Raw genomic sequence first — 26,565 nt, 5'->3', positions numbered from 1 at the left:
CCCCAGCATTGCTCCTACAGCCTTCTGAGGTTTTCCGGGCAGCCCAAACTGCCTCAGATAGGTTTCTACCCTCCTGCTGCTTGAACAGCTCAAGCCCAGGAAGGGAGAACAAAGGATTTCCTTTGGGAGAGGGGTGTTACACCCTCTCCCTTTGGAAATAGGTGTTACATGGCTTGGGAGGTGTAGCCTCCCCAAGCCACTGGTATGCTTTGAAGGGCACTTTTGGTGCCCTCTGTGCATAAACCAGTCCACACCGATTCAGGGACCCCCAGTCCCTGTTCTGGCGTGAAACTGGACAATGGAAAGGGGAGTCTGGTGCCCAGAGGTCCTCCAGAGGGTCCCTGGGTTCTGCCATCTTGAATCCAAGGTTGGCAGAGACCTCTGGGAGCATCTGAGTGGCAGGTCAGGCAGGTGACGTCAGAGCACAATCCTGATAGGTGCTCACCTGGCTAGGTGACCAACCCCCCTTTCAGGGTTAGTTAGGGTCTCTCTCTTGGGTGGGTCCTCAGATTCGGCTTGCAAGATTCCAGCAGGACTACTCTGCAACCTCTGCTTCAACGTCTGGCCACTGGAACTGCGACTGGACCCTCCAGGAACCAACAATCTGCATCCACGACGACGAAGACTCGGCTTGCAAAATTGTTTTCATGGCTCCTTCCAGCTTCTTCAACATTTCCCTGGCTGTGCATCCTCTGAGGGTGGCAAGTCTTCAGCCTGCATGAGAGGGAAAAAGGAATCTCCCTTGGAGTGAAGGAGTCACTCCTCTGCATCCGCAGGCACCAACTGCAACGATGACCGGCTGCGTGGATCTCCTCTCATCCTGAGCTGCGTGGATCCTGCATCACGGGTGGTGGTCTGGAGTAGTCCTCTTGGTCATCTCTGCCAGTTGTCCAACTTTGGTGAAGGTAAGCCTTTGCCTTCCCACGCAGGACAGTAACCCTGCGCAGCTACCAAGGCTTGTTGGCATCTCCTCCAAGGGATCTTCAGGCTGTGAGTAGCCCCAGCACTCCTTCGTGCGACGCACAGCCCTCTGCACGCTTCTCCTGCGGTATAAGGCCCTTTCTCCAGTTGTGCTGCATGGGCTCCTCTGTGACTCCTGGTTCCTCATCCAGTGGCTCTCCTATGGGGGCTGCCTCGTCTTCTGTGGAGTTTCTGCCTTGCTGAGGGCCCCCCTAGGACATCTCCCATGGGTTGAGTCCTCCTGGACCTTGCTGGTCCCAGCCAGCTCTACTTTTGCTTCACCACGATTTCTACCTTTGCCAAGGCTTGTTTGTGGCTCTTCCAAGCCACTGACCGAATGTAATCATCCATCCAGCATGGGACGTCGACTGCATCCTCCAGGAACTTTTCACCTGGTCCAGGGCTGCATTCCTGACCGTCTTCGTCCTACCGTCGACCAACTCATGCAACAACAGTTGGGTGGGTAGTAGCTCCTGCTCCCCCTGGACTCTTCTGGGACTTCTGGACTTGGTCCCCTTCTTCCACAGGTCTTCCTCTTCAGGAATCCACAGCTGGTTTCTTGCAGTCTTGTCTGGGTGTTGCATTTTCTTCATTTTCTTCCTTTCAGGTGGTTTGTGGAAAATCCAGTAGCCTATTCCTTTCTTCCTGGTCGCTGGGGGCACTGTGGTACTTCGCTTTGGGTTTACTCACCTCCTATTGGAGGGTTGCCTATCTAGTGTTTTGGTACTGCATTACTGTAATAAATACCCTTTATTTTCGGAACACAGTGTTTTCTTCCATGTGTGTAAGTGCTGTGTGACTACAGTGGTGTTGCATGAGCTTTGCATGTCTCCTAGACAAGCCTTGGCTGATCACCCACAGCTACCTCTAGAGAGCATGGCTTCTAGACACTGCCTGCACTTCACTAACAGGAGATACATGGACCTGGTATAAGGTGTAAGTATCTTAGGTACCCTCCACACACCAGGCCAAATTCCTACACTGAACCACCACAGCAGTCAATTTTCCTATTTAAAAGGCCGCAAAATATCTTTTCCCTTTTGTCATAGGTGATATAGGGTTGGACTGCCCCTCAGACACTGAAGGAGAAATAGTTTTGCAATTTAAAGAATATGATGCATAAAAGCGCAACCAACAATCACTAACTTTATAATGGTGACAGTGGGGGAGTGTAAGGAAATGCCTCCTTGGCATGGTTGCCCCCTGACTTTTTGCCTTTGCTGATGCTATGTTTACAATTGAAAGTGTGCTGAGGCCTGCTAACCAGGCCCCAGCACCAGTGTTCTTTCCCTAACCTGTACTTTTGTATCCACAATTGGCAGACCCTGGCATCCAGATAAGTCCCTTGTAACTGGTACTTCTAGTACCAAGGGCCCTGATGCCAAGGAAGGTCTCTAAGGGCTGCAGCATGTCTTATGCCACCCTGGAGACCTCTCACTCAGCACAGACACACTGCTTACCAGCTTGTGTGTGCTAGTGAGGACAAAACGAGTAAGTCGACATGGCACTCCCCTCAGGGTGCCATGCCAGCCTCTCACTGCCTATGCAGTATAGGTAAGACACCCCTCTAGCAGGCCTTACAGCCCTAAGGCAGGGTGCACTATACCATAGGTGAGGGTACCAGTGCATGAGCATGGTACCCCTACAGTGTCTAAACAAAACCTTAGACATTGTAAGTGCAGGGTAGCCATAAGAGTATATGGTCTGGGAGTCTGTCAAACACGAACTCCACAGCACCATAATGGCTACACTGAAAACTGGGAAGTTTGGTATCAAACTTCTCAACACAATAAATGCACTCTGATGCCAGTGTACATTTTATTGTAAAATACACCACAGAGGGCACCTTAGAGGTGCCCCCTGAAACTTAACCGACTATCTGTGTAGGCTGACTAGTTTTAGCAGCCTGCCACAAACCGAGACATGTTGCTGGCCCCATGGGGAGAGTGCCTTTGTCACTCTGAGGCCAGTAACAAAGCCTGCACTGGGTGGAGATGCTAACACCTCTCCCAGGCAGGAATTGTCACACCTGGCGGTGAGCCTCAAAGGCTCACCTCCTTTGTGCCAACCCAGCAGGACACTCCAGCTAGTGGAGTTGCCCGCCCCCTCCGGCCAGGCCCCACTTTTGGCGGCAAGGCCGGAGAAAATAATGAGAAAAACAAGGAGGAGTCACTGGCCAGTCAGGACAGCCCCTAAGGTGTCCTGAGCTGAGGTGACTCTAACTTTTAGAAATCCTCCATCTTGCAGATGGAGGATTCCCCCAATAGGGTTAGGATTGTGACCCCCTCCCCTTGGGAGGAGGCACAAAGAGGGTGTACCCACCCTCAGGGCTAGTAGCCATTGGCTACTAACCCCCCAGACCTAAACACGCCCTTAAATTTAGTATTTAAGGGCTACCCTGAACCCTAGAAAATCAGATTCCTGCAACAAGAAGAAGGACTGCCCAGCTGAAAACCCCTGCAGCGGAAGACCAGAAGACGACAACTGCCTTGGCTCCAGAAACTCACCGGCCTGTCTCCTGCCTTCCAAAGATCCTGCTCCAGCGACGCCTTCCAAAGGGACCAGCGACCTCGACATCCTCTGAGGACTGCCCCTGCTTCGAAAAGACAAGAAACTCCCGAGGACAGCGGACCTGCTCCAAGAAAGGCTGCAACTTTGTTTCCAGCAGCCTTGAAAGAACCCTGCAAGCTCCCCGCAAGAAGCGTGAGACTTGCAACACTGCACCCGGCGACCCCGACTCGGCTGGTGGAGATCCAACACCTCAGGAGGGACCCCAGGACTACTCTGATACTGTGAGTACCAAAACCTGTCCCCCCTGAGCCCCCACAGCGCCGCCTGCAGAGGGAATCCCGAGGCTTCCCCTGACCGCGACTCTTTTGAACCTAAAGTCCCGACACCTGGGAGAGACCCTGCACCCGCAGCCCCCAGGACCTGAAGGACCGGACTTTCACTGGAGAAGTGACCCCCAGGAGTCCCTCTCCCTTGCCCAAGTGGAGGTTTCCCCGAGGAATCCCCCCCTTGCCTGCCTGCAGCGCTGAAGAGATCCCGAGATCTCTCATAGACTAACATTGCGAACCCGACGCTTGTTTCTACACTGCACCCGGCCGCCCCCGCGCCGCTGAGGGTGAAATTTCTGTGTGGACTTGTGTCCCCCCCGGTGCCCTACAAAACCCCCCTGGTCTGCCCTCCGAAGACGCGGGTACTTACCTGCAAGCAGACCGGAACCGGGGCACCCCCTTCTCTCCATTCTAGCCTATGTGTTTTGGGCACCACTTTGAACTCTGCACCTGACCGGCCTTGAGCTGCTGGTGTGGTGACTTTGGGGTTGCTCTGAACCCCCAACGGTGGGCTACCTTGGACCAAGAACTGAACCCTGTAAGTGTCTTACTTACCTGGTAAAACTAACAAATACTTACCTCCCCTAGGAACTGTGAAAATTGCACTAAGTGTCCACTTTTAAAACAGCTATTTGTCAATAACTTGAAAAGTATACATGCAATTTTGATGATTTGAAGTTCCTAAAGTACTTACCTGCAATACCTTTCGAATGAGCTATTACATGTAGAATTTGAACCTGTGGTTCTTAAAATAAACTAAGAAAAGATATTTTTCTATATAAAAACCTATTGGCTGGATTTGTCTCTGAGTGTGTGTACCTCATTTATTGTCTTGTGTATGTACAACAAATGCTTAACACTACTCCTTGGATAAGCCTACTGCTCGACCACACTACCACAAAATAGAGCATTAGTATTATCTATTTTTACCACTATTTTACCTCTAAGGGGAACCCTTGGACTCTGTGCATGCTATTCCTTACTTTGAAATAGCACATACAGAGCCAACTTCCTACATTGGTGGATCAGCGGTGGGGTACAAGACTTTGCATTTGCTGGACTACTCAGCCAATACCTGATCACACGACAAATTCCAAAATTGTCATTAGAAATTGATTTTTGCAATTTGAAAAGTTTTCTAAATTCTTAAAAGTCCTGCTAGGGCCTTGTGTGTTAAGTCCCTGTTTAGCATTGTCTTTTAGAGTTTAAAAGTTTGTTAAAAGTTTGAAATTAGATTCTAGAAACAGTTGTAGATTCTTAAAAGTATTCCAACTTTTAGAAACAAAATGTCTAGCACAGATGTGACTGTGGTGGAACTCGACACCACACCTTACCTCCATCTTAAGATGAGGGAGCTAAGGTCACTCTGTAAAATAAAGAAAATAACAATGGGCCCCAAACCTACCAAAATACAGCTCCAGGAGCTTTTGGCAGAGTTTGAAAAGGCCAACCCCTCTGAGGGTGGCAACTCAGAGGAAGAGGATAGTGACTTGGAGGACAATTCCCCCCTACCAGTCCTATCTAGGGAGAACAGGGTCCCTCAAACCCTGACTCCAAAAATAATAGTCAGAGATGCTGGTTCCCTCACAGGAGAGACCAACACCTCTGAAATCACTGAGGATAGCCCCAGTGAAGAGGACATCCAGTTAGCCAGGATGGCCAAAAGATTGGCTTTGGAAAGACAGATCCTAGCCATAGAGAGGGAAAGACAAGAGATGGGCCTAGGACCCATCAATGGTGGCAGCAACATAAATAGGGTCAGAGATTCTCCTGACATGTTGAAAATCCCTAAAGGGATTGTAACTAAATATGAAGATGGTGATGACATCACCAAATGGTTCACAGCTTTTGAGAGGGCTTGTGTAACCAGAAAAGTGAACAGATCTCACTGGGGTGCTCTCCTTTGGGAAATGTTCACAGGAAAGTGTAGGGATAGACTCCTCACACTCTCTGGACAAGATGCAGAATCTTATGACCTCATGAAGGGTACCCTGATTGAGGGCTTTGGATTCTCCACTGAGGAGTACAGGATTAGGTTCAGGGGGGCTCAAAAATCCTCGAGCCAGACCTGGGTTGACTTTGTTGACTACTCAGTGAAAACACTAGATGGTTGGATTCAAGGCAGTGGTGTAAGTAATTATGATGGGCTGTACAATTTATTTGTGAAAGAACACCTGTTAAGTAATTGTTTCAATGATAAACTGCATCAGCATCTGGTAGACCTAGGACCAATTTCTCCCCAAGAATTGGGAAAGAAGGCGGACCATTGGGTCAAGACAAGGGTGTCCAAGACTTCAACAGGGGGTGACCAAAAGAAAGGGGTCACAAAGACTCCCCAGCAGAAGGGTGATGAGACAACCAAAACTAAAAATAGTAAAGAGTCTTCTACAGGCCCCCAAAAACCTGCACAGGAGGGTGGGCCCAGAGCCTCTTCACAAAACAATGGGTACAAGGGTAAAAACTTTGATCCCAAAAAGGCCTGGTGTCATAGCTGTAAACAGCATGGACACCAAACTGGAGACAAGGCCTGTCCCAAGAAAGGTTCCACTCCAAACTCCCATCCAGGTAACACTGGTATGGCTAGTCTCCAAGTGGGATCAACAGTGTGCCCAGAGCAAATCAGGGTCCACACTGAAGCTACTCTAGTTTCTGAGGGTGGGGTGGATTTAGCCACACTAGCTGTCTGGCCGCCTAACATGCAAAAATACAGACAGCAACTCTTAATTAATGGGACTAGAATAGAGGGCCTGAGGGATACAGGTGCCAGTGTCACCATGGTGACAGAGAAACTGGTTTCCCCTGGCCAATACCTGACTGGAAAAACTTACACAGTCACCAACGCTGACAATCAGAGAAAAGTACATCCCATGGCAATGGTTACTTTAGAATGGGGAGGGGTCAATGGCCTGAAACAGGTGGTGGTCTCCTCAAATATCCCAGTGGACTGTCTGCTTGGAAATGACCTGGAGTCCTCAGCATGGGCTGAGGTAGAACTAAAAACCCATGCAGCAATGCTGGGTATCCCTGAACTGGTGTGTGTGAAAACCAGAGCACAGTGCAAGGCACAGGGTGAACAAGTAGAGCTGGAGTCTGGAAGAATGGCCCAGCCTACCAAGAGAAAAGGAAAGTCAGTTGGGAAACCAACTGCAACACAGCAAAAGAAAGGGAACCTCTCTTCTCATGAAGAAGTTCTGCCCTCTGAGGGAACTGAGCCTTTGGAGCTTGAACCTTATCAGGTTGAGCTCTTGGGCCCAGGGGGACCCTCAAGGGAGGAGCTGTGTAAGGGACAAGAAACCTGTCCCTCTCTTGAAGGCCTTAGGCAGCAAGCTGCTGAAGAGTCCAAAGGCAAGAAAAATGGAACACATAGGGTCTATTGGGAAGATGGGCTCCTGTACACTGAGGCCAGAGACCCCAAACCTGGTGCCACTAGGAGAGTGGTAGTGCCTCAGCTGTTCAGAGAGTTCATCCTAACATTGGCCCATGACATTCCCCTTGCTGGACATTTGGGACAAACCAAGACGTGGGAGAGGTTAGTCAACCACTTCTACTGGCCCAATATGTCCAACATGGTTAAGGAGTTTTGCCTCTCCTGCCCCACCTGTCAAGCCAGTGGTAAGACAGGTGGGCATCCAAAGGCCCCCCTCATTCCACTTCCTGTGGTGGGGGTGCCCTTTGAAAGAGTGGGTGTGGACATAGTTGGTCCACTAGAACCTCCCACAGCCTCAGGAAATATGTATATCCTGGTAGTAGTGGATCATGCTACCAGGTATCCTGAAGCTATTCCCCTTAGGTCGACTACTGCCCCTGCAGTAGCCAAGGCCCTCATTGGTATCTTTACCAGAGTGGGTTTCCCTAAGGAGGTGGTGTCTGACAGAGGTACCAACTTCATGTCAGCATACCTAAAGCACATGTGGAATGAGTGTGGAGTGACTTATAAATTCACTACACCCTACCATCCACAAACTAATGGCTTAGTTGAGAGATTCAACAAGACATTAAAAGGCATGATCATGGGGCTCCCAGAAAAACTCAAAAGGAGATGGGATGTCCTCCTGCCATGTCTGCTTTTCGCTTACAGGGAGGTACCACAGAAGGGAGTAGGATTCTCACCCTTTGAACTTCTGTTTGGTCATCCTGTAAGGGGACCACTTGCCCTTGTTAAAGAAGGCTGGGAGAGACCTCTCCATGAGCCTAAACAGGACATAGTGGACTATGTACTTGGCCTTCGCTCTAGAATGGCAGAGTACATGGAAAAGGCAACCAAAAACCTTGAGGCCAGCCAACAGCTCCAGAAGTTTTGGTATGACCAAAAGGCTGCACTGGTTGAGTTCCAACCAGGGCAGAAAGTCTGGGTTCTGGAGCCTGTGGCTCCCAGGGCACTCCAGGACAAATGGAGTGGCCCTTACCCAGTGCTAGAGAGGAAGAGTCAGGTCACCTACCTGGTGGACCTGGGCACAAGCAGGAGCCCCAAGAGGGTGATCCATGTGAACCGCCTTAAGCTCTTCCATGACAGGGCTGATGTGAATCTGTTAATGGTAACAGATGAGGATCAGGAGGCAGAGAGTGAACCTCTCCCTGATCTTCTGTCATCAGACCCAAAAGATGGCACAGTAGATGGAGTGATCTACTCAGACACCCTCTCTGGCCAACAGCAGGCTGATTGTAGGAGAGTCCTACAACAGTTTCCTGAGCTTTTCTCCCTAACCCCTGGTCAGACCCACCTGTGTACCCATGATGTGGACACAGGAGACAGCATGCCTGTCAAGAACAAAATCTTCAGACAGTCTGACCATGTTAAGGAAAGCATCAAGGTGGAAGTCCACAAGATGCTGGAATTGGGAGTGATTGAGCGCTCTGACAGCCCCTGGGCTAGCCCAGTGGTCTTAGTCCCCAAACCTCACACCAAAGATGGAAAGAAAGAGATGAGGTTTTGTGTGGACTACAGAGGGCTCAATTCTGTCACCAAGACAGATGCCCATCCAATTCCAAGAGCTGATGAGCTCATTGATAAATTAGGTGCTGCCAAATTTCTAAGTACCTTTGACTTGACAGCAGGGTACTGGCAAATAAAAATGGCACCTGGAGCAAAAGAAAAGACAGCATTCTCCACACCTGATGGGCATTATCAGTTTACTGTTATGCCCTTTGGTTTAAAGAATGCCCCTGCCACCTTCCAAAGGTTGGTGAATCAAGTCCTTGCTGGCTTGGAGTCCTTTAGCACAGCTTATCTTGATGATATTGCTGTCTTTAGCTCCACCTGGCAGGATCACCTGGTCCACCTGAGGAAGGTTTTGAAGGCTCTGCAATCTGCAGGCCTCTCTATCAAGGCATCCAAATGCCAGATAGGGCAGGGAACTGTGGTTTACTTGGGACACCTTGTAGGTGGAGGCCAAGTTCAGCCACTCCAACCCAAGATCCAGACTATTCTGGACTGGGTAGCTCCAAAAACCCAGACTCAAGTCAGGGCATTCCTTGGCTTGACTGGGTACTACAGGAGGTTTGTGAAGGGATATGGATCCATTGTGACAGCCCTCACTGAACTCACCTCCAAGAAAATGCCCAAGAAAGTGAACTGGACTGTGGACTGCCAACAGGCCTTTGACACCCTGAAACAAGCCATGTGCTCAGCACCAGTTCTCAAAGCTCCAGATTATTCTAAGCAGTTCATTGTGCAGACTGATGCCTCTGAACATGGGATAGGGGCAGTTTTGTCCCAAACAAATGATGATGGCCTTGACCAGCCTGTTGCTTTCATTAGCAGGAGGTTACTCCCCAGGGAGCAGCGTTGGAGTGCCATTGAGAGGGAGGCCTTTGCTGTGGTTTGGTCCCTGAAGAAGCTGAGACCATACCTCTTTGGGACTCACTTCCTAGTTCAAACTGACCACAGACCTCTCAAATGGCTGATGCAAATGAAAGGTGAAAATCCTAAACTGTTGAGGTGGTCCATCTCCCTACAGGGAATGGACTTTATAGTGGAACACAGACCTGGGACTGCCCATGCCAATGCAGATGGCCTTTCCAGGTTCTTCCACTTAGAAAATGAAGACTCTCTTGGGAAAGGTTAGTCTCATCCTCTTTCGTTTGGGGGGGGGTTGTGTAAGGAAATGCCTCCTTGGCATGGTTGCCCCCTGACTTTTTGCCTTTGCTGATGCTATGTTTACAATTGAAAGTGTGCTGAGGCCTGCTAACCAGGCCCCAGCACCAGTGTTCTTTCCCTAACCTGTACTTTTGTATCCACAATTGGCAGACCCTGGCATCCAGATAAGTCCCTTGTAACTGGTACTTCTAGTACCAAGGGCCCTGATGCCAAGGAAGGTCTCTAAGGGCTGCAGCATGTCTTATGCCACCCTGGAGACCTCTCACTCAGCACAGACACACTGCTTACCAGCTTGTGTGTGCTAGTGAGGACAAAACGAGTAAGTCGACATGGCACTCCCCTCAGGGTGCCATGCCAGCCTCTCACTGCCTATGCAGTATAGGTAAGACACCCCTCTAGCAGGCCTTACAGCCCTAAGGCAGGGTGCACTATACCATAGGTGAGGGTACCAGTGCATGAGCATGGTACCCCTACAGTGTCTAAACAAAACCTTAGACATTGTAAGTGCAGGGTAGCCATAAGAGTATATGGTCTGGGAGTCTGTCAAACACGAACTCCACAGCACCATAATGGCTACACTGAAAACTGGGAAGTTTGGTATCAAACTTCTCAACACAATAAATGCACTCTGATGCCAGTGTACATTTTATTGTAAAATACACCACAGAGGGCACCTTAGAGGTGCCCCCTGAAACTTAACCGACTATCTGTGTAGGCTGACTAGTTTTAGCAGCCTGCCACAAACCGAGACATGTTGCTGGCCCCATGGGGAGAGTGCCTTTGTCACTCTGAGGCCAGTAACAAAGCCTGCACTGGGTGGAGATGCTAACACCTCTCCCAGGCAGGAATTGTCACACCTGGCGGTGAGCCTCAAAGGCTCACCTCCTTTGTGCCAACCCAGCAGGACACTCCAGCTAGTGGAGTTGCCCGCCCCCTCCGGCCAGGCCCCACTTTTGGCGGCAAGGCCGGAGAAAATAATGAGAAAAACAAGGAGGAGTCACTGGCCAGTCAGGACAGCCCCTAAGGTGTCCTGAGCTGAGGTGACTCTAACTTTTAGAAATCCTCCATCTTGCAGATGGAGGATTCCCCCAATAGGGTTAGGATTGTGACCCCCTCCCCTTGGGAGGAGGCACAAAGAGGGTGTACCCACCCTCAGGGCTAGTAGCCATTGGCTACTAACCCCCCAGACCTAAACACGCCCTTAAATTTAGTATTTAAGGGCTACCCTGAACCCTAGAAAATCAGATTCCTGCAACAAGAAGAAGGACTGCCCAGCTGAAAACCCCTGCAGCGGAAGACCAGAAGACGACAACTGCCTTGGCTCCAGAAACTCACCGGCCTGTCTCCTGCCTTCCAAAGATCCTGCTCCAGCGACGCCTTCCAAAGGGACCAGCGACCTCGACATCCTCTGAGGACTGCCCCTGCTTCGAAAAGACAAGAAACTCCCGAGGACAGCGGACCTGCTCCAAGAAAGGCTGCAACTTTGTTTCCAGCAGCCTTGAAAGAACCCTGCAAGCTCCCCGCAAGAAGCGTGAGACTTGCAACACTGCACCCGGCGACCCCGACTCGGCTGGTGGAGATCCAACACCTCAGGAGGGACCCCAGGACTACTCTGATACTGTGAGTACCAAAACCTGTCCCCCCTGAGCCCCCACAGCGCCGCCTGCAGAGGGAATCCCGAGGCTTCCCCTGACCGCGACTCTTTTGAACCTAAAGTCCCGACACCTGGGAGAGACCCTGCACCCGCAGCCCCCAGGACCTGAAGGACCGGACTTTCACTGGAGAAGTGACCCCCAGGAGTCCCTCTCCCTTGCCCAAGTGGAGGTTTCCCCGAGGAATCCCCCCCTTGCCTGCCTGCAGCGCTGAAGAGATCCCGAGATCTCTCATAGACTAACATTGCGAACCCGACGCTTGTTTCTACACTGCACCCGGCCGCCCCCGCGCCGCTGAGGGTGAAATTTCTGTGTGGACTTGTGTCCCCCCCGGTGCCCTACAAAACCCCCCTGGTCTGCCCTCCGAAGACGCGGGTACTTACCTGCAAGCAGACCGGAACCGGGGCACCCCCTTCTCTCCATTCTAGCCTATGTGTTTTGGGCACCACTTTGAACTCTGCACCTGACCGGCCCTGAGCTGCTGGTGTGGTGACTTTGGGGTTGCTCTGAACCCCCAACGGTGGGCTACCTTGGACCAAGAACTGAACCCTGTAAGTGTCTTACTTACCTGGTAAAACTAACAAATACTTACCTCCCCTAGGAACTGTGAAAATTGCACTAAGTGTCCACTTTTAAAACAGCTATTTGTCAATAACTTGAAAAGTATACATGCAATTTTGATGATTTGAAGTTCCTAAAGTACTTACCTGCAATACCTTTCGAATGAGCTATTACATGTAGAATTTGAACCTGTGGTTCTTAAAATAAACTAAGAAAAGATATTTTTCTATATAAAAACCTATTGGCTGGATTTGTCTCTGAGTGTGTGTACCTCATTTATTGTCTTGTGTATGTACAACAAATGCTTAACACTACTCCTTGGATAAGCCTACTGCTCGACCACACTACCACAAAATAGAGCATTAGTATTATCTATTTTTACCACTATTTTACCTCTAAGGGGAACCCTTGGACTCTGTGCATGCTATTCCTTACTTTGAAATAGCACATACAGAGCCAACTTCCTACAGGGAGGGAAAAGTTCTGTTGCACAAAAGTCCTCTACAAGGCCTGGTAAAGTTTGCTACTTGGTCGTCATATGCTTTCCACCTTTGCCTAGTGTGTTTTTCCCCCAGTCCAGTGAGCTAGACAATCATTAAAGGTCACTGAGAATTCACCTGTTTAACAACTGAGATATCCGAGCTGGGTTCAAATATCACAGGGACATGCAAAGAGTGCCTCAACTGACCTAGGTGACTACAGTCCACTTAACTCAAGCTATGACAGACTGAGTGGTGGCAGTACACAATTCACTTTTTTACTTGCATCTTCGGGAAGAGATGGTCGACTGGCTTCCTCTGTGTAGTTTCTAACAACTGGGCTTCTTAGAACTCACGTCTGGATCATGCATGCATGGAAGGTGTGCAAGCGGGTGATTTGTAAGACTTTGTGAGAGTCAGTGCAAGTGACAGTCTTCTCACAAGTGTGTCTTGACAGGTGAGTGCTGGATTCCACTGGACACCACGTGTGTGCTGCACAAGATGGTGGTCATGTTTGTGCTTAGTTGCTAAGGGCACTGGATGCTGCACATATAGGTGATCTATCCATCTCCCAAAAACAGGAAACTCTTACGATACCATCTAAAGTGACTTTAATAATTCCTTTAAAAATATGTTCACATTTTGCGAAGTGGAAATCTATGCTGACCTGCTGGAAGAGGCTGATTCTGTGTGTAGAGGCCAACAGGGGATTGTCCATATGGCATTCTCGAAATGGCATTTGCATTCTGGTGATGCATAAGGTCAGACGCCATTCCCACTGTGTAGGGCATACCTCGACCTGGAGTCATTCCAAATTCCTAAAAGAAAGAAGAACACCACCAAGGACATGAGTAAAATACTTAGGAAGCAAGGACAGAATAATACACATGAGGCAAGAAAAGGAACATAGCCAGCAATTGAAATAGTGAGGAGGCACAGGATGACTTTGGAAAGGAGCAAGGAAAGCAGAACACTACAATGAAAAGTTCAAAAAGATGAAAAGGAGAGCACAGGTTGGAAGCTGGACTATCTTTATATCTGTCTAGTCTTGCAGCATTGAGAGAGCAAAAATGTCCTCTCTGCCAGACCTGGCGACCAAGGAAATAGTGCTTCATGACTGTATGTACTGACGCCCAAAGTTGCAGCCTGGCAGATGGCAAGGGCAGGCAATCCGCATGCCAACACAGCAGCCCTAGTCCTGGTGGAACAAGCTCTCAAACCGCTCAGAGGCAGCTTCCTGGCCAGTCAGTAGCAGGACTAAATGCAATGGAAGTCCCACTCCTGTTTGCCATATTCAGCTTTTTTCTTTTTAATACTGTCCAGTGGGCTTCCATAATCTGTACACTAACTGTCTTCTGTTCATTTGTCTCGCCTCATTTCCTGGGGAGGCGGGTGGGCCGCATGTGAATCCAGAAAATCTTTCAAGCTGCAAAACTACTCCTAGAGGTAAGTAACCATTTTGTTTTGCAGGGTGAATCTTTCCTGGATTCACAAGCTGTGGGTTGATTTTGTAGTGGTTTCTTCATTGTGGTGGTTGTGTTGAAGATGAGGTTGAATTTGTAAAGAGAGATTTCAGAACTCTGTCATGCTTGTGCCTCTCTGTTTACCTGTGTATCAACGGAGTACTGTTTTGTGAACGTGTGTATTGATGACATATGTCACTAAGCCGAACGTTAGCCAGGAAGACTATTGTTCCTTTCTTTCTCGTCGAGTGTGCTCTTGGTTTTGCATCTAGCTGGATGCTAGCTCCCATGTGACACATTTAAATTGTTTGAGTTATCCACTTTGTGATGGTGAGCTTTGAGCTGGTTCTCCTTTATCGCCTGCAAATGACACAAAGAGTTGTTTTCCTTCCCTGATTGTTTAACTTTTTTTCTATGTAATATACTGTTGCCCTTTGGGCATCCAGAGCATGTAATGCTCGCTCTGCTTGAGTCTTTAGATAGTGGGAAAAAACTCAGCACCTGAATAGCTTGGTTCATGTGGAAGTGGGATATAGAACCTTCCGAAGGACACATGGTCAGTCCTCATGACTACTCTGTCTTTATGTACTTGCAAGAACGGTTCCTGTATGGTCACTGCTTGCAGTTCGCTTACTCTGCAGAGCGACATCATGGTGTGATGAATTTCAAGGTTGGTTTACAGATTGGTTTGAATTGTTCTCTCATTAACAGCATTAAGGTTCTACATGGTAACATCATCCGGAGGCGATGGCCTTAACGGCTAAGTGTCTACAGCTTTCTCGGGTGAATCTGACTTGAGGTCTGGACACTGTTCGAAGCTTTGACTCGTCGACGTCTTGGTACAAACCAGGCCCTTCTGTGTCATCTACCTCATAGAAGAGCTCTTGTTCTTCTTCCTCTTGAGGCTCTGGTGTCAGAGGAGGTTCCAATTCCCCCAAATGTTTATCCTCCATAGTGCTTCTTGGCAAAGGTTTTGATGGTATTTGAAATCCCTAAAAGGAGGTGTCATATTTCTTTTGAAGCACTACAGCCATTTCGGATTCAAGACTTCTTTTATTACGCTCAATTTCGAGGGCACGTTCTTCGGCATCAAGCCTAGGTGCTGTTCTCTTTTTCATCGTCGAACTTTCAGCTGCTGTTGGCTGAGCTGTCTTCTTTTTTTTCCTCTCAACTACGATCGTCTTTCTATGCCTTCTCTGAGGCTTTCCCACTTGCAGTATCATTTGTATGGGACCCAAGTTTTTTTTTTGGCTCAAATTGCTTTCAGTCGGCGAGACTTTCGGCGCAGTCAGGCTTATGGGGTCTGGAGTCTGAAGCTTTCAGTTTGACCGCTACCATATTTTTCTACATTACCTGTATGTGATTCTTCTTTGGTCACTTGTGCTCTTTTTTCAACATCGAAGATAACCCTTTCAGAGTCAGAGCCCTCTCCTTCTGCTTCTTCTGTGGCGTTATCTTCTTCTTCACTCAACAGTCCCAAGATCTGAGTAAAGTTGCTTCTATCTGTCCCTGCACTGCGTATTGGGCCTGTCTCTGATCTTCAAGATTTTAGCGTCTTTTGTTTGAACTCGGAGTACGCCTCTGTAGGAAGCTGGCTCTGTATATACTATATCAAAATGAGATATAGGGGGCTCTCTCTGGGGGCTGGGCATCTCTACTAGCTGGAGCGCCTTGGGACATTTTTACACAAAGCCTGAGCCTTTGAGGCTAGGTCTTTCAGTTCCTGCAGTGGGGGAGGTGTGAAGCACCTCCACCCAGTGCAGGCTTTATTTCTGGCCACAGAGTGAATAAAGGAACTCACCCCAGGGTGGGTCAGAAACTCTTCTGCTAGTGGCAGGCTGGCACAGACCAGTCAGTCCTAAATTAGAGGATTGGGTAAAATACAGGGGGCATCTCTAAGATGCCCTCTGGGTGCATTGTTTAATAAATCCAACACTGGCATCAGTGTGGGTTTATTTTTCTGAGACGTTTAGATACCAAACTTCCCAGTATTCAGTGTAGCCATTATGGAGCTGTGGAGTTCGTTTTTGACAGACTCCCAGACCATATACTCTTATGGCTACCCTGCACTTACAATGTCTAAGATTTTGCTTAGACACTGTAGGGGCGTAGTGCTCATGCACCTATGCCCTCACCTGTGGTATAGTGCACCCTGCCTTAGGACAGTAAGGCCTGTTAGAGGGGTGACTTACCTATGCCATAGGCAGTGTGAGGTTGGCATGGCACCCTGAGGGGAGTGCCATGTCGACTTAGTCATTTTCTCCCCACCAGCACACACAAGCTGGCAAGCAGTGTGTCTGTGCTGAGTGAGGGGTCCCTAGGGTGGCATAAGACATGCTGCAGCCCTTAGAGACCTTCCCTGGCATCAGGGCCCTTGGTACCAGGGGTACCAGTTACAAGGGACTTACCTGGGTGCCAGGGTTGTGCCAATTGTGGAGACAATGGTACATTTTAGGTGAAAGAACACTGGTGCTGGGGCCTGGTTAGCAGGGTCCCAGCACACTTCTCAGTTAAGTCAGCATCAGTATCAGGCAAAAAGTGGGGGGTAACTGCAACAGGGAGCCATTTCTTTACAAAGGGTCACTTGCAATATCTAGTAATAGAACTAGACATCACAGGGGCATATCTGCTCATGCAGACATGCCCTCACATGAATTATAATGCACTCTGCCTTAAGGCCTGCTGTAGGGGTGATTTACATGCAGTGACTTTGGCATTGCACACAATGAGTGTGCCCTGTCGTATTTTTACTCAGGGTCTGCACCGACACGCAGTCTGGGGTGGCAAGCTGAGTGCAATTTGTGTGTGGGTCCCTCAGGGTGGCATATGATACGCTGCAGCCCTTAGGTACCCTCTTTAGTACCCATGCCCTCTGTACCAGGGGTACCATTTACTAGGGACGTACAGGGGTGTTAAAGTCCTGTGCCACCTGTAAACAATTAGACATACTTCACTTTTAAGGAATGGGCACTTGGTACTGAGGTCTGCTTAGCAGGCCTAAGTACACTGTCAGAGTCGAAAATCAGCATTTAGGAGTTCTAAAAGTGGGCAAAAATTGGGGTACATCTACAAAGAAGCCCAGTTTCCTACAGAGGGCATCTGACATCACAGGAGGATGGAACAAGCATCAAATGGTGGGGACCGTCGACTCCCAACCAAACAATCATTTTCAATGCAGTGGGACTCGCATTTGCTCGAATTAGTTATTAGCGTTGTAAACTCCTAACCAGACTTTTCTTGCCACATAAATTGGAAATTAAAAGTAAAACAGTTTCACATAAGTGAGCGGATTCACAGAGCCACGGTCGCCATGAGCATCAGCGTGAAAAGACACACAAAAGGAAAAAGAACTTCCCTTGCAGTAAACTTAAAGTGCAAGTAGCCATGTAACAGGGGCGATGGCCAAGGTGGTAACAAAGCCTCCCCAAGAAGGGACAAACAAACCATTTGTCAATGTCATCAAAGGATTTCTGAAGGGCAAGCCCACGAACGAGTGGTAGTGTTGGGCGTGAGGTGGGCATTGTTAAAAGCCCAGATACATACCAACATGTCGGAAAAGCAGCACTTGCGCGCTGCTATGCTCGACCTAATAAAATAAAATAAAATTATTAGGCAAGGACTACTATACAAGGAGAAAGTTCCTTGCACCAATCACTAGTAGGTGGAAAGATGCACAGCATGTGAATCCAAAAAAGATTCACGCTGCAAAAGACAGTGCTCTTTGAAGGAGGACAACACCTCGATCTCAAGACTCATGAGCAGAGTGAGCAATCAAAAATGTTGGGTCCCCAGAAACCAGTCAATGGCAGTGCATGACCTGGTAGTTTACGGCAGGGTCAGAGGCTAGCTTCTGCCATGTTAGCAAAATGGGGTCCATTAACACCTTGTACAAGGGAAGCGGAGGTAAAATGAAGGGATGTGCTAATTCAAGAATTTCTGTAAGAAGGTTAGCCTTGGTCTCCTCTACAGGCAAAAGGATCCAAACAACCTTTGCAGCGTTGCGAAGCACATACGTAAATGAGGCATTTGCCCATGTGGAAGGTCCCAACGGGCATTCTAGGCCCATCTCTGCTGAAGTGTCCAGGTCACTGTTATTCTCCAATTCAGGTTAGTCCCCAGCATCTGGCCTACTTGGGGCCGAGGGAGAAGAATGTTGACCGTCTCACCGCTGTCACTGTTGTGGTATATAATGTTCAGCATCTGACTGGTGCAAATTAGGAACCAAACAGCCCCTCCAGCCTGTCAAAGTATTTATCATGAGGTAAGGGCTTGTATAAGGCCATCCTCTCCATAAATGCTGTTTTCCACATCAGGATCTGATCAAAACAGCCTACATGTTCAGTAATAAACTGTGTGATGCAGCAAATCTGAAGTCCATGCTGGTGGAGTCATGGACAGCACATCAACCTGCAAGAGCTTCACCGGAGGACGACTCGATTGTGTCAGCATGGCGTCAGGAAGAGAGTGAATTTGTCAACCAGTGCCAGGAAAGCTGACGGGGCCAAGGTTTCTTCTTAGGATCCCAGCCACACCTGAGGGAGCAAGGGTGGAGCAGAAAAGCATCAGCATTGTCTGTTTGAAACCACAAACTATGTGGAATCAGTACAAGAGCCTGGAAACTGCAGGAACAAAGTGGAAGGCTCCGCTGCCAAAGATAGCGCTGGGTTTGAACTCCACCAAGATCGGCTTGAAAGAAGACACTGAGGCCAGGGTACCAAATATTGCTGCAGACTGGCAAACCTAACCCTTGAGCATCATCAACATCAAGAAGCCCACAAATCCCTCTTGCATTGCTTACTTTGTATTCTCCTAGAAATGTTTGTGCCTTTGAAACAGCCAACTTCCATAACTTGCAGGTGGAAGTGAGCCAGGGCGTAATATAGAGAAAGACTTGGGTCTGGAACTTCATCCTGAGCCTATGACTTGAAGAGTTTGGCCTCCAGCACCTCTACTGCCTTGGAAAGCACGAGCCCACATTTGGCACACATGGTGGTGTGATTGGGCCTCATGTACCAGACAAGATGTTTGAGGGGTCCGAGAGCAACATCTAGTGCTGAAAAGTGCAATTGGGTTTAAAGCAGAACTGAAAACACCGCAAGTGTAATTATTTGGAAAGAAATGTTCCGAGGTGACATCTTATACAACCCTGTGATGTCATATCTAGCAGTGGATTCAGGAGCAAAGACCAAGATGTCACCTAGCAGTGCAGGGGAGACATTTCAAGGTTCCACTTCCAGTCTGAGGCATAGGAGCGACTGAAAGGTGTAAATTAGCAGGTAGAATTATCCACTAGAAACGAATATACGGCAAAGACAGGTTTTCAGCAAATACAAATATAATCTCAAAACAAATCTACAGATTATGACAGCTATGGGTCATGCATATTAAGGTTCCATACAATGAATGTAATCTTGCAGTTGTGAGTGAAGAAAGTGGTAAAGCCTTAAAATTAAATTGCAGCTGGCAATTAAGTGGTCTTAGACATCTGACTGTTATTAGGGTGAGATACAGAAAACAACTAGTGATAGTATTAAGAGAATCAATGCTGATGGACGATAGGTCATTTTGAAGAGGTAGGTTTAGTAGTTTTACCTCACCCAACGGGTTTACCTCAATAGCAAAATACCATGATGGAGAATCATGAAAACCACTGCACAGCGGGGCGCTGACATAAGGTAAAGAACATCGTAGAGAAAGAGAAAATCATGCACACAGATATAAGTGGGTAAACTAGTGAGAAGGGAACGTATAGAAAATATGAGGTTATGTGAAAGAGAAGAAGAAGGCAATGAAGGACAAAAAAATAAAGATTGCACATTAGGATAGATAATTGGCAAAAGGCGTCAAACGAGGTAATAATGGGTACAGAGCACAAACAGAAAAAGGAAAAGAAAAGATAAACCAGACAAAATTGAGCAAGAATAAAAACTGGTTTACCTGTGGGAGGATTGTGGAGCTATCAGTGGTCAGCTGGGGGCAGCCTGTGCGGATACTCGTGTTCTCGTTTGTCACGGGTGTCACAGGGCCACAATAAGGGCATGCCCCAACTGAAGGGCGAGTCTAATAATTCCCCTCAGAGGAGGCAACTGCAGATTTGGTACAAGTTTTCAACGCATCTCATAGGGAGCTGGGGATACCTGACCACAATACACACGGCTATAAATATGCCTCAATGAGAGCCTGAAGCGAATGGATGTTGGATCACTTTATAAACGACTACTGAGTCTTCTGTGCAGCTATGAGTAAAGACGTTATCAAGAAGGGATGAGCAAATACTGAAGAGAAAGCACACCACACTATACATCCCTATGAGAGAGCCGCAACTAAGGATGGAAGAACAGAGGTAACAGATCTGTGAATATGTCTAATGAACAGCCTTATAAGAATACGCTGAACAGGGAGGAACTCTAATAACACTTTTTAAGATCACAAAAAGGTCCTTATGGGAAATTGCCAGGAATGATTATATGCCCTGTAAATGTATCATATGTTTGTATGAGAACAAAAGTCATAGAAAGCTGTTGAGATACTTTACAAGCATATAGTTTGGTTATCAGAAGCCATTAGCTCTGAACAGTCAATAAAAGTCTGAAGAGTTCATAGTAACAAAAATGGGATTCAAATTACTCTATGAAAGCGTAGGCGGATGAGGTGCCAAGGTACGGCAGAAGTATTAATTTAAAGATAATCCTCCTTTTCTGGTCCAGCAAAGGAACAATTCAGAAGCAGAGACAATGTGTGACTGATGGCTGTCTCTGTGCTCGCCTATCCCAGTTCACCTCCGTGGTTAACAGTGGTGGGTATGACCAAGTTAAACCTTGCTGTATGCCATGTGCAGCTTGTATCGCAAACCTAATATAGGGCCGGGAGCAATCAGTGTTAATAGACAAACATGCTTACCTCCTGCTTGGCGGGCGGAGGTCTTTTCTTCTTTGTTTTCTTTCTTTTCTCTTCCGTAGCAGCAGCAGAGTTTGTCTTCTCAGGCTTCACCGGCTCAATGACTTTCTTTTCGGGCTCTAAGGTAACCGGTGTGTGGGGCTCCTCCTCCTCTGGTGGGAGGGGCAGGGGCTCAAGGTAGTAGCTTCGTGGTCGAGGCTTTAAATGTGTGTGGTACAAGAGAAGTCTCTGCTGTTCCTCAAACCGGGACACCTTCCGATCCACACGCACAGTCCCGAACCAACCCCAGGACAGAGGTGCGGAGTGCTTCAGGCCTTCAAAGAGGTCCCACGGAGAGATCTTCTGCTTGGTCGACACTTGCAACCCCTAAAGAAAAATCCCAGATTTAGTAATCATGTAGAGGAGACGAACACAGTGACTAAGCCAATTATCAGAAACACTGAGGACTATCTGTGGAGCTTGGACAGAGGGGGGTGGGTATCAAGTTAATGAAAAACCAATACATTGTAAGCTGAATCCATTATTAGATGATTTGGGACACTCATCCAGAACAGGTGGACAAAGTTGTGTACAGAAACATGGCATAAAATGCAACGCTGGTCATCTCCAAAAGTGGAATGATTTTCAGACAAGGTCAACATTTAACGGTGAGGGTTGCTGTACTCTGCTACCAGTCTGCGGTGACTGTATTTATATTTTTATTACAGACTTCTTAGAAGAAAAAGAACTTGTAACACTGCAAGCCCAACACTAGATGTCGGAAGAGCTAAGCATCTGCAGCTACACATGCCATCGAACATATATATTGTCTAGTGGCATACGCCACCGGGTAGTTCTAGTTAGGACATTTTTTGACTTGCCTATGTCTTTGGTGCCAGTTGAGGAATCTTCCCGAACATTTCCAAAAACATTTGCTGCTCATGTGAGCTGCTGTCAGGAACGTTTCTGGGTGATCTGTCAAGCGGGGGCTGAGGAAAAGGGAGGCTCTCAAAATGCTTTTTCCCCATTCATTTTCCCATAGGGATTCTGAACAGTGATAGCACCCAAACCACTAGACGGAATTATACCAAAGTTTGGGTGGAAGTTAGCTCTTGGTCAGGAAAGCAACTTTTTTGTTATTTGGTGTAAATATGTTCATTAGTTTTAGATAAATTAAATAAAATCCAGATTTTTATAAATAGGGATGCAAATGCTTTGCAAACCCACCCCCTCTTGTGCTGAGATCTGATTGGCTGCCAACACTTCAACAAGAAAGCGGAGGGGGGGGGGGGGGGGACGGGAGTCAGCCTGGTCCCCCCCACAGCCCCAGGGACCACCATCTCCCCGGGGCTCTAATCAAATCAAATGTGCAGGGGATACTCAGCCCCCCTGCAGACCAACCACTTCCCCCGGCAAATGTGAAAAAAAGGGGGGGTATGTTTCAGAACCCCGCAGCCATGGGGACCACCACCTCCCCGGGGCTACATGCAGAGTTGGAGGAGGGCCACATGGCACCTCTTGAGGAGTCACAGATGGCCCTGGGGACCCCAACCCTCCAGGCCGGCTCCTGCTATGTCCTGGAGTACCCACCCCTGGACATAGCTGTTTGCTTTTGCTTGGTGGTAGCTTTGACAGCTCCCACCAAGCAAAAACAAACAAATTCCGCTTTCTGCAAGAGAGCTGTCAAACAGCAGAAAGTGGAATTTTCATCTGTATTCCCTGCACACAAATATGCATGCAGGGAAGACAGATGAAAACATTGCTTCCACATGCAGGGAGCTGCTACATAAAGCAGCTCCCCACTTATGGCAGCAATGCTGGCTCCCAAAGCATGTGGGGAGCAGGCTAGGACCGCAGGGGCTTCCCCGTGCTCCTGTCACACTCTTCTCCCTCGCTTCCATCCCATAATGGGATCGGAGACAGAGAGAGAGAGATATTCATTGCAATGGTCTCCCCATACAGTGACTACAGTAAGGAAGTCACATGTGGCATAAAGCTTAAGGGAACAGACCCTCACACTGAAAGGTGAGGGTTCTAGTCCAAGAGTGTCTGTGGTAATTTCCCTACTTCAATTTCTTTCAACTTTAAAAGTTTAAGATTCATTCCAAAAGGTGATCTTACTCTTTTTAACTGATATATTTTTCTTTTCAATTTGTCCAGAAATATCTCATTCTAAGTATATCATCCATCAACGTCTAAAGAAAACTCTCTCTCTCTCAATCTCTTTGTCAATCTCTTTCACCCACTCAGCCCCTTACACACCCACTCATACTCATGCACCCACTCACACTCATGCACCCATTCACAGACCCACTCAGACCCTCTTGCACCCACTCACAGTCCAGCCAACCCTTAGTGATAGTGTTTAGGAGTCTAGATAGCAAAAGCTTTCTAGGGGTAGCTGTGGTGAGCAGCTAAAGCTTATCCAGGAGGAGTGTAAAGCACTTGCAATACCACAATAGTCAGTCAGTAACAGTTACATGTAAGGAAATGCCTCCTTGGCATAGTTACCCCCTGACTTTTTGCCTTTGCTGATGCTATGTTTTGAATTGAAAGTGTGCTGAGGCCTGCTAACCAGGCCCCAGCACCAGTGTTCTTTCCCTAACCTGTACTTTTGTATCCACAATTGGCACACCCTGGCATCCAGATAAGTCCCTTGTAAATGGTACCCCTGGTACCAAGGGCCCTGATGCCAAGGAAGGTCTCTAAGGGCTGCAGCATATCTTATGCCACCCTGGAGACCCCTCACTCAGCACAGACACCCTGCTTGCCAGCTTGTGTGTGCTGGTGAGAACAAAACGAGTAAGTCGACATGGCACTCCCCTCAGGGTGCCATGCCAGCCTCTCACTGCCTATGCAGGTATAGATAAGTCACCCCTCTAGCAGGCCTTACAGCCCTAAGGCAGGGTGCACTATACCATAGGTGAGGGCACCAGTGCATGAGCACTGTGCCCCTACAGTGTCTAAGCAATACCTTAGACATTGTAAGTGCAGGGTAGCCATAAGAGTATATGGTCTGGGAGTCTGTTTTACACGAACTCAACAGCACCATAATGGCTACACTGAAAACTGGGAAGTTTGGTATCAAACTTCTCAGCACAATAAATGCACACTGATGCCAGTGTACATTGTATTGTAAAATACACACCAGAGGGCACCTTAGAGGTGCCCCCTGAAACCTTAACCAACTATCTGTGTAGGCTGACTGGTTCCAGCAGCCTGCCACACTAGAGACATGTTGCTGGCCCCATGGGGAGAGTGCCTTTGTCACTCTGAGGCCAGTAACAAAGCCTGCACTGGGTGGAGATGCTAACACCTCCCCCAGGCAGGAGCTGTCACACCTGGCGGTGAGCCTCAAAGGCTCACCCCTTTGTGCCAGCACCGCAGGACACTCCAGCTAGTGGAGTTGCCCGCCCCCTCCGGCCACGGCCCCCACTTTTGGCGGTAAGGCAGGAGAAAATAATGAGAATAACAAGGAGGAGTCACTGGCCAGTCAGGACAGCCCCTAAGGTGTCCTGAGCTGAAGTGACTCTAACTTTTAGAAATCCTCCATCTTGCAGATGGAGGATTCCCCAATAGGATTAGGGATGTGACCCCCTCCCCTTGGGAGGAGGCACAAAGAGGGTGTACCCACCCTCAGGGCTAGTAGCCATTGGCTACTAACCCCCCAGACCTAAACACGCCCTTAAATTTAGTATTTAAGGGCTCCCCTGAACCTAAGATTTAGATTCCTGCAACTTACCGAAGAAGAAGACTGCTGAGCTGAAAACCCCTGCAGAAGAAGAAAGAAGACACCAACTGCTTTGGCCCCAGTCCTACCGGCCTGTCTCCTGCCTTCTAAAGAACCCTGCTCCAGCGACGCTTTCTCCAGGACCAGCGACCTCTGAATCCTCAGAGGACTGCCCTGCTTCCAAGAGACCAAGAAACTCCCGAGGACAGCGGCACTGCTCCAAAAGAACTGCGACTTTGTTTCAAGTAGCAGATTTAAAGACCCCTGCAAATCCCCGCAAGAAGCGTGAGACTTGCAACACTGCACCCGGCGACCCCGACTCGACTGGTGGAGAAATCACGCTTCAGGGAGGACCCTCCGGCGACTCTACGACTGTGAGTAACCAAAGTTGTCCCCCCTGAGCCCCCACAGCGACGCCTGCAGAGGGAATCCCGAGGCTCCCCCTGACCGCGACTGCCTGAACTCCATTTCCCGACGGCTGGAAAAGACTCTGCACCCGCAGCCCCCAGCACCTAAAGAAACGGAACTCCTGTGCAGGAGTGACCCCCAGGAGGCCCTCTCCCTTGCCCAGGTGGTGGCTACCCCGAGGAGCCCCCCCCTTGCCTGCCTGCAACGCTGAAGAGATCCCTTGATCTCTCATTGAAAACCATTACAAACCCGACGCGTGTTTGCACACTGCACCCGGCCGCCCCCGCGCTGCTGAGGGTGTACTTTTTGTGCTGACCTGTGTCCCCCCCGGTGCCCTACAAAACCCCCCTGGTCTGCCCTCCGAAGACGCGGGTACTTACCTGCTGGCAGACTGGAACCGGGGCACCCCCTTCTCTCCATTGCAGCCTATGCGTTTTGGGCACCTCTTTGACCTCTGCACCTGACCGGCCCTGAGCTGCTGGTGTGGTAACTTTGGGGTTGCTCTGAACCCCCAACGGTGGGCTACCTTGGACCAAAAACTGAAACCTGTAAGTGATTTACTTACCTGTGAAAACTAACAAAAACTTACCTCCCCCAGGAACTGTGAAAATTGCACTAAGTGTCCACTTTTAAAACAGATTATTGTGTTTTATGTAACAAGTATACATGCTAATGTAATGATTTAAAGTTCCTGAAGTACTTACCTGCAATACCTTTCAAATGAGATATTACATGTAGAATTTGAACCTGTGGTTCTTAAAATAAACTAAGAAAATATATTTTCCTATAACAAAACCTATTGGCTGGATTTGTCTCTGAGTGTGTGTTCCTCATTTATTGCCTGTGTGTATGTACAACAAATGCTTAACACTACTCCTTTGATAAGCCTACTGCTCGACCACACTACCACAAAATAGAGCATTAGTATTATCTCTTTTTGCCACTATCTTACCTCTAAGGGGAACCCTTGGACTCTGTGCATACTATTCCTTACTTTGAAATAGTGCATACAGAGCCAACTTCCTACATTACACAAGAAAGAACCACACTAGGTGTTGCAAAAATAAAGTATTCTTTATTACAACACTAAGACTATACTAACATTGGTATATCTCCACTTGGAGATAACACACAAAGTATACACTTCGCAACAACCAGGAAAAGCACAGAAATACATGGCACCCTATGGGGGGCTGAACGATATGCTAACAAAGTGCTATAAGAATGGAGGTGCCCAACCAAGGTAAGTGTTAGGATCCTAGGGGCTGGGGGAGTAGGAGGTAAGTTCTAGGGTTGTTATTGAGCCGGGTGTCCCATAGGCTAACACAGGGCCGTCGCAGTTGGATTTTATGGATTCAGGACCCTTACCAGTGGACCTCGAGGAAACCAGTTGGCACAAAGAAGGCTGGAGAGTGCCCCACTCATGGAGAACCAGAAGACCGGAGTACCTACATCAGGGAGCCCAGGTGCGTAGGGGTGAAGTGGCATCGGACACCCGCGTT

At 48.4% G+C, this 26,565-nt stretch overlaps 1 protein-coding gene across 13 annotated transcripts in view; it reads right to left on the bottom strand.

The window, feature by feature from the left end:
* MED12 (mediator complex subunit 12) overlaps positions 1-26,565 on the bottom strand; it is a 786,294-nt gene that overhangs the window by 185,193 nt on the left and 574,536 nt on the right. For all 13 annotated transcript variants that reach the window (XM_069209253.1, XM_069209261.1, XM_069209285.1 and 10 more), the window contains 2 exons: positions 20,950-21,312; positions 13,254-13,404 (listed from right to left, as the gene is read on the bottom strand). In XM_069209253.1, the coding sequence (XP_069065354.1) occupies positions 13,254-13,404; positions 20,950-21,312 (514 nt within the window). The remainder of the gene's footprint in view (positions 1-13,253; positions 13,405-20,949; positions 21,313-26,565) is intronic.

The sequence above is a fragment of the Pleurodeles waltl genome, chromosome 2_1, assembly GCF_031143425.1.
Source record: "Pleurodeles waltl isolate 20211129_DDA chromosome 2_1, aPleWal1.hap1.20221129, whole genome shotgun sequence".
Taxonomy (NCBI): domain Eukaryota; kingdom Metazoa; phylum Chordata; class Amphibia; order Caudata; family Salamandridae; genus Pleurodeles; species Pleurodeles waltl.
Note: the sequence above shows the minus strand (reverse complement) of the source record. Positions and strands in the feature narration are given on the sequence as shown.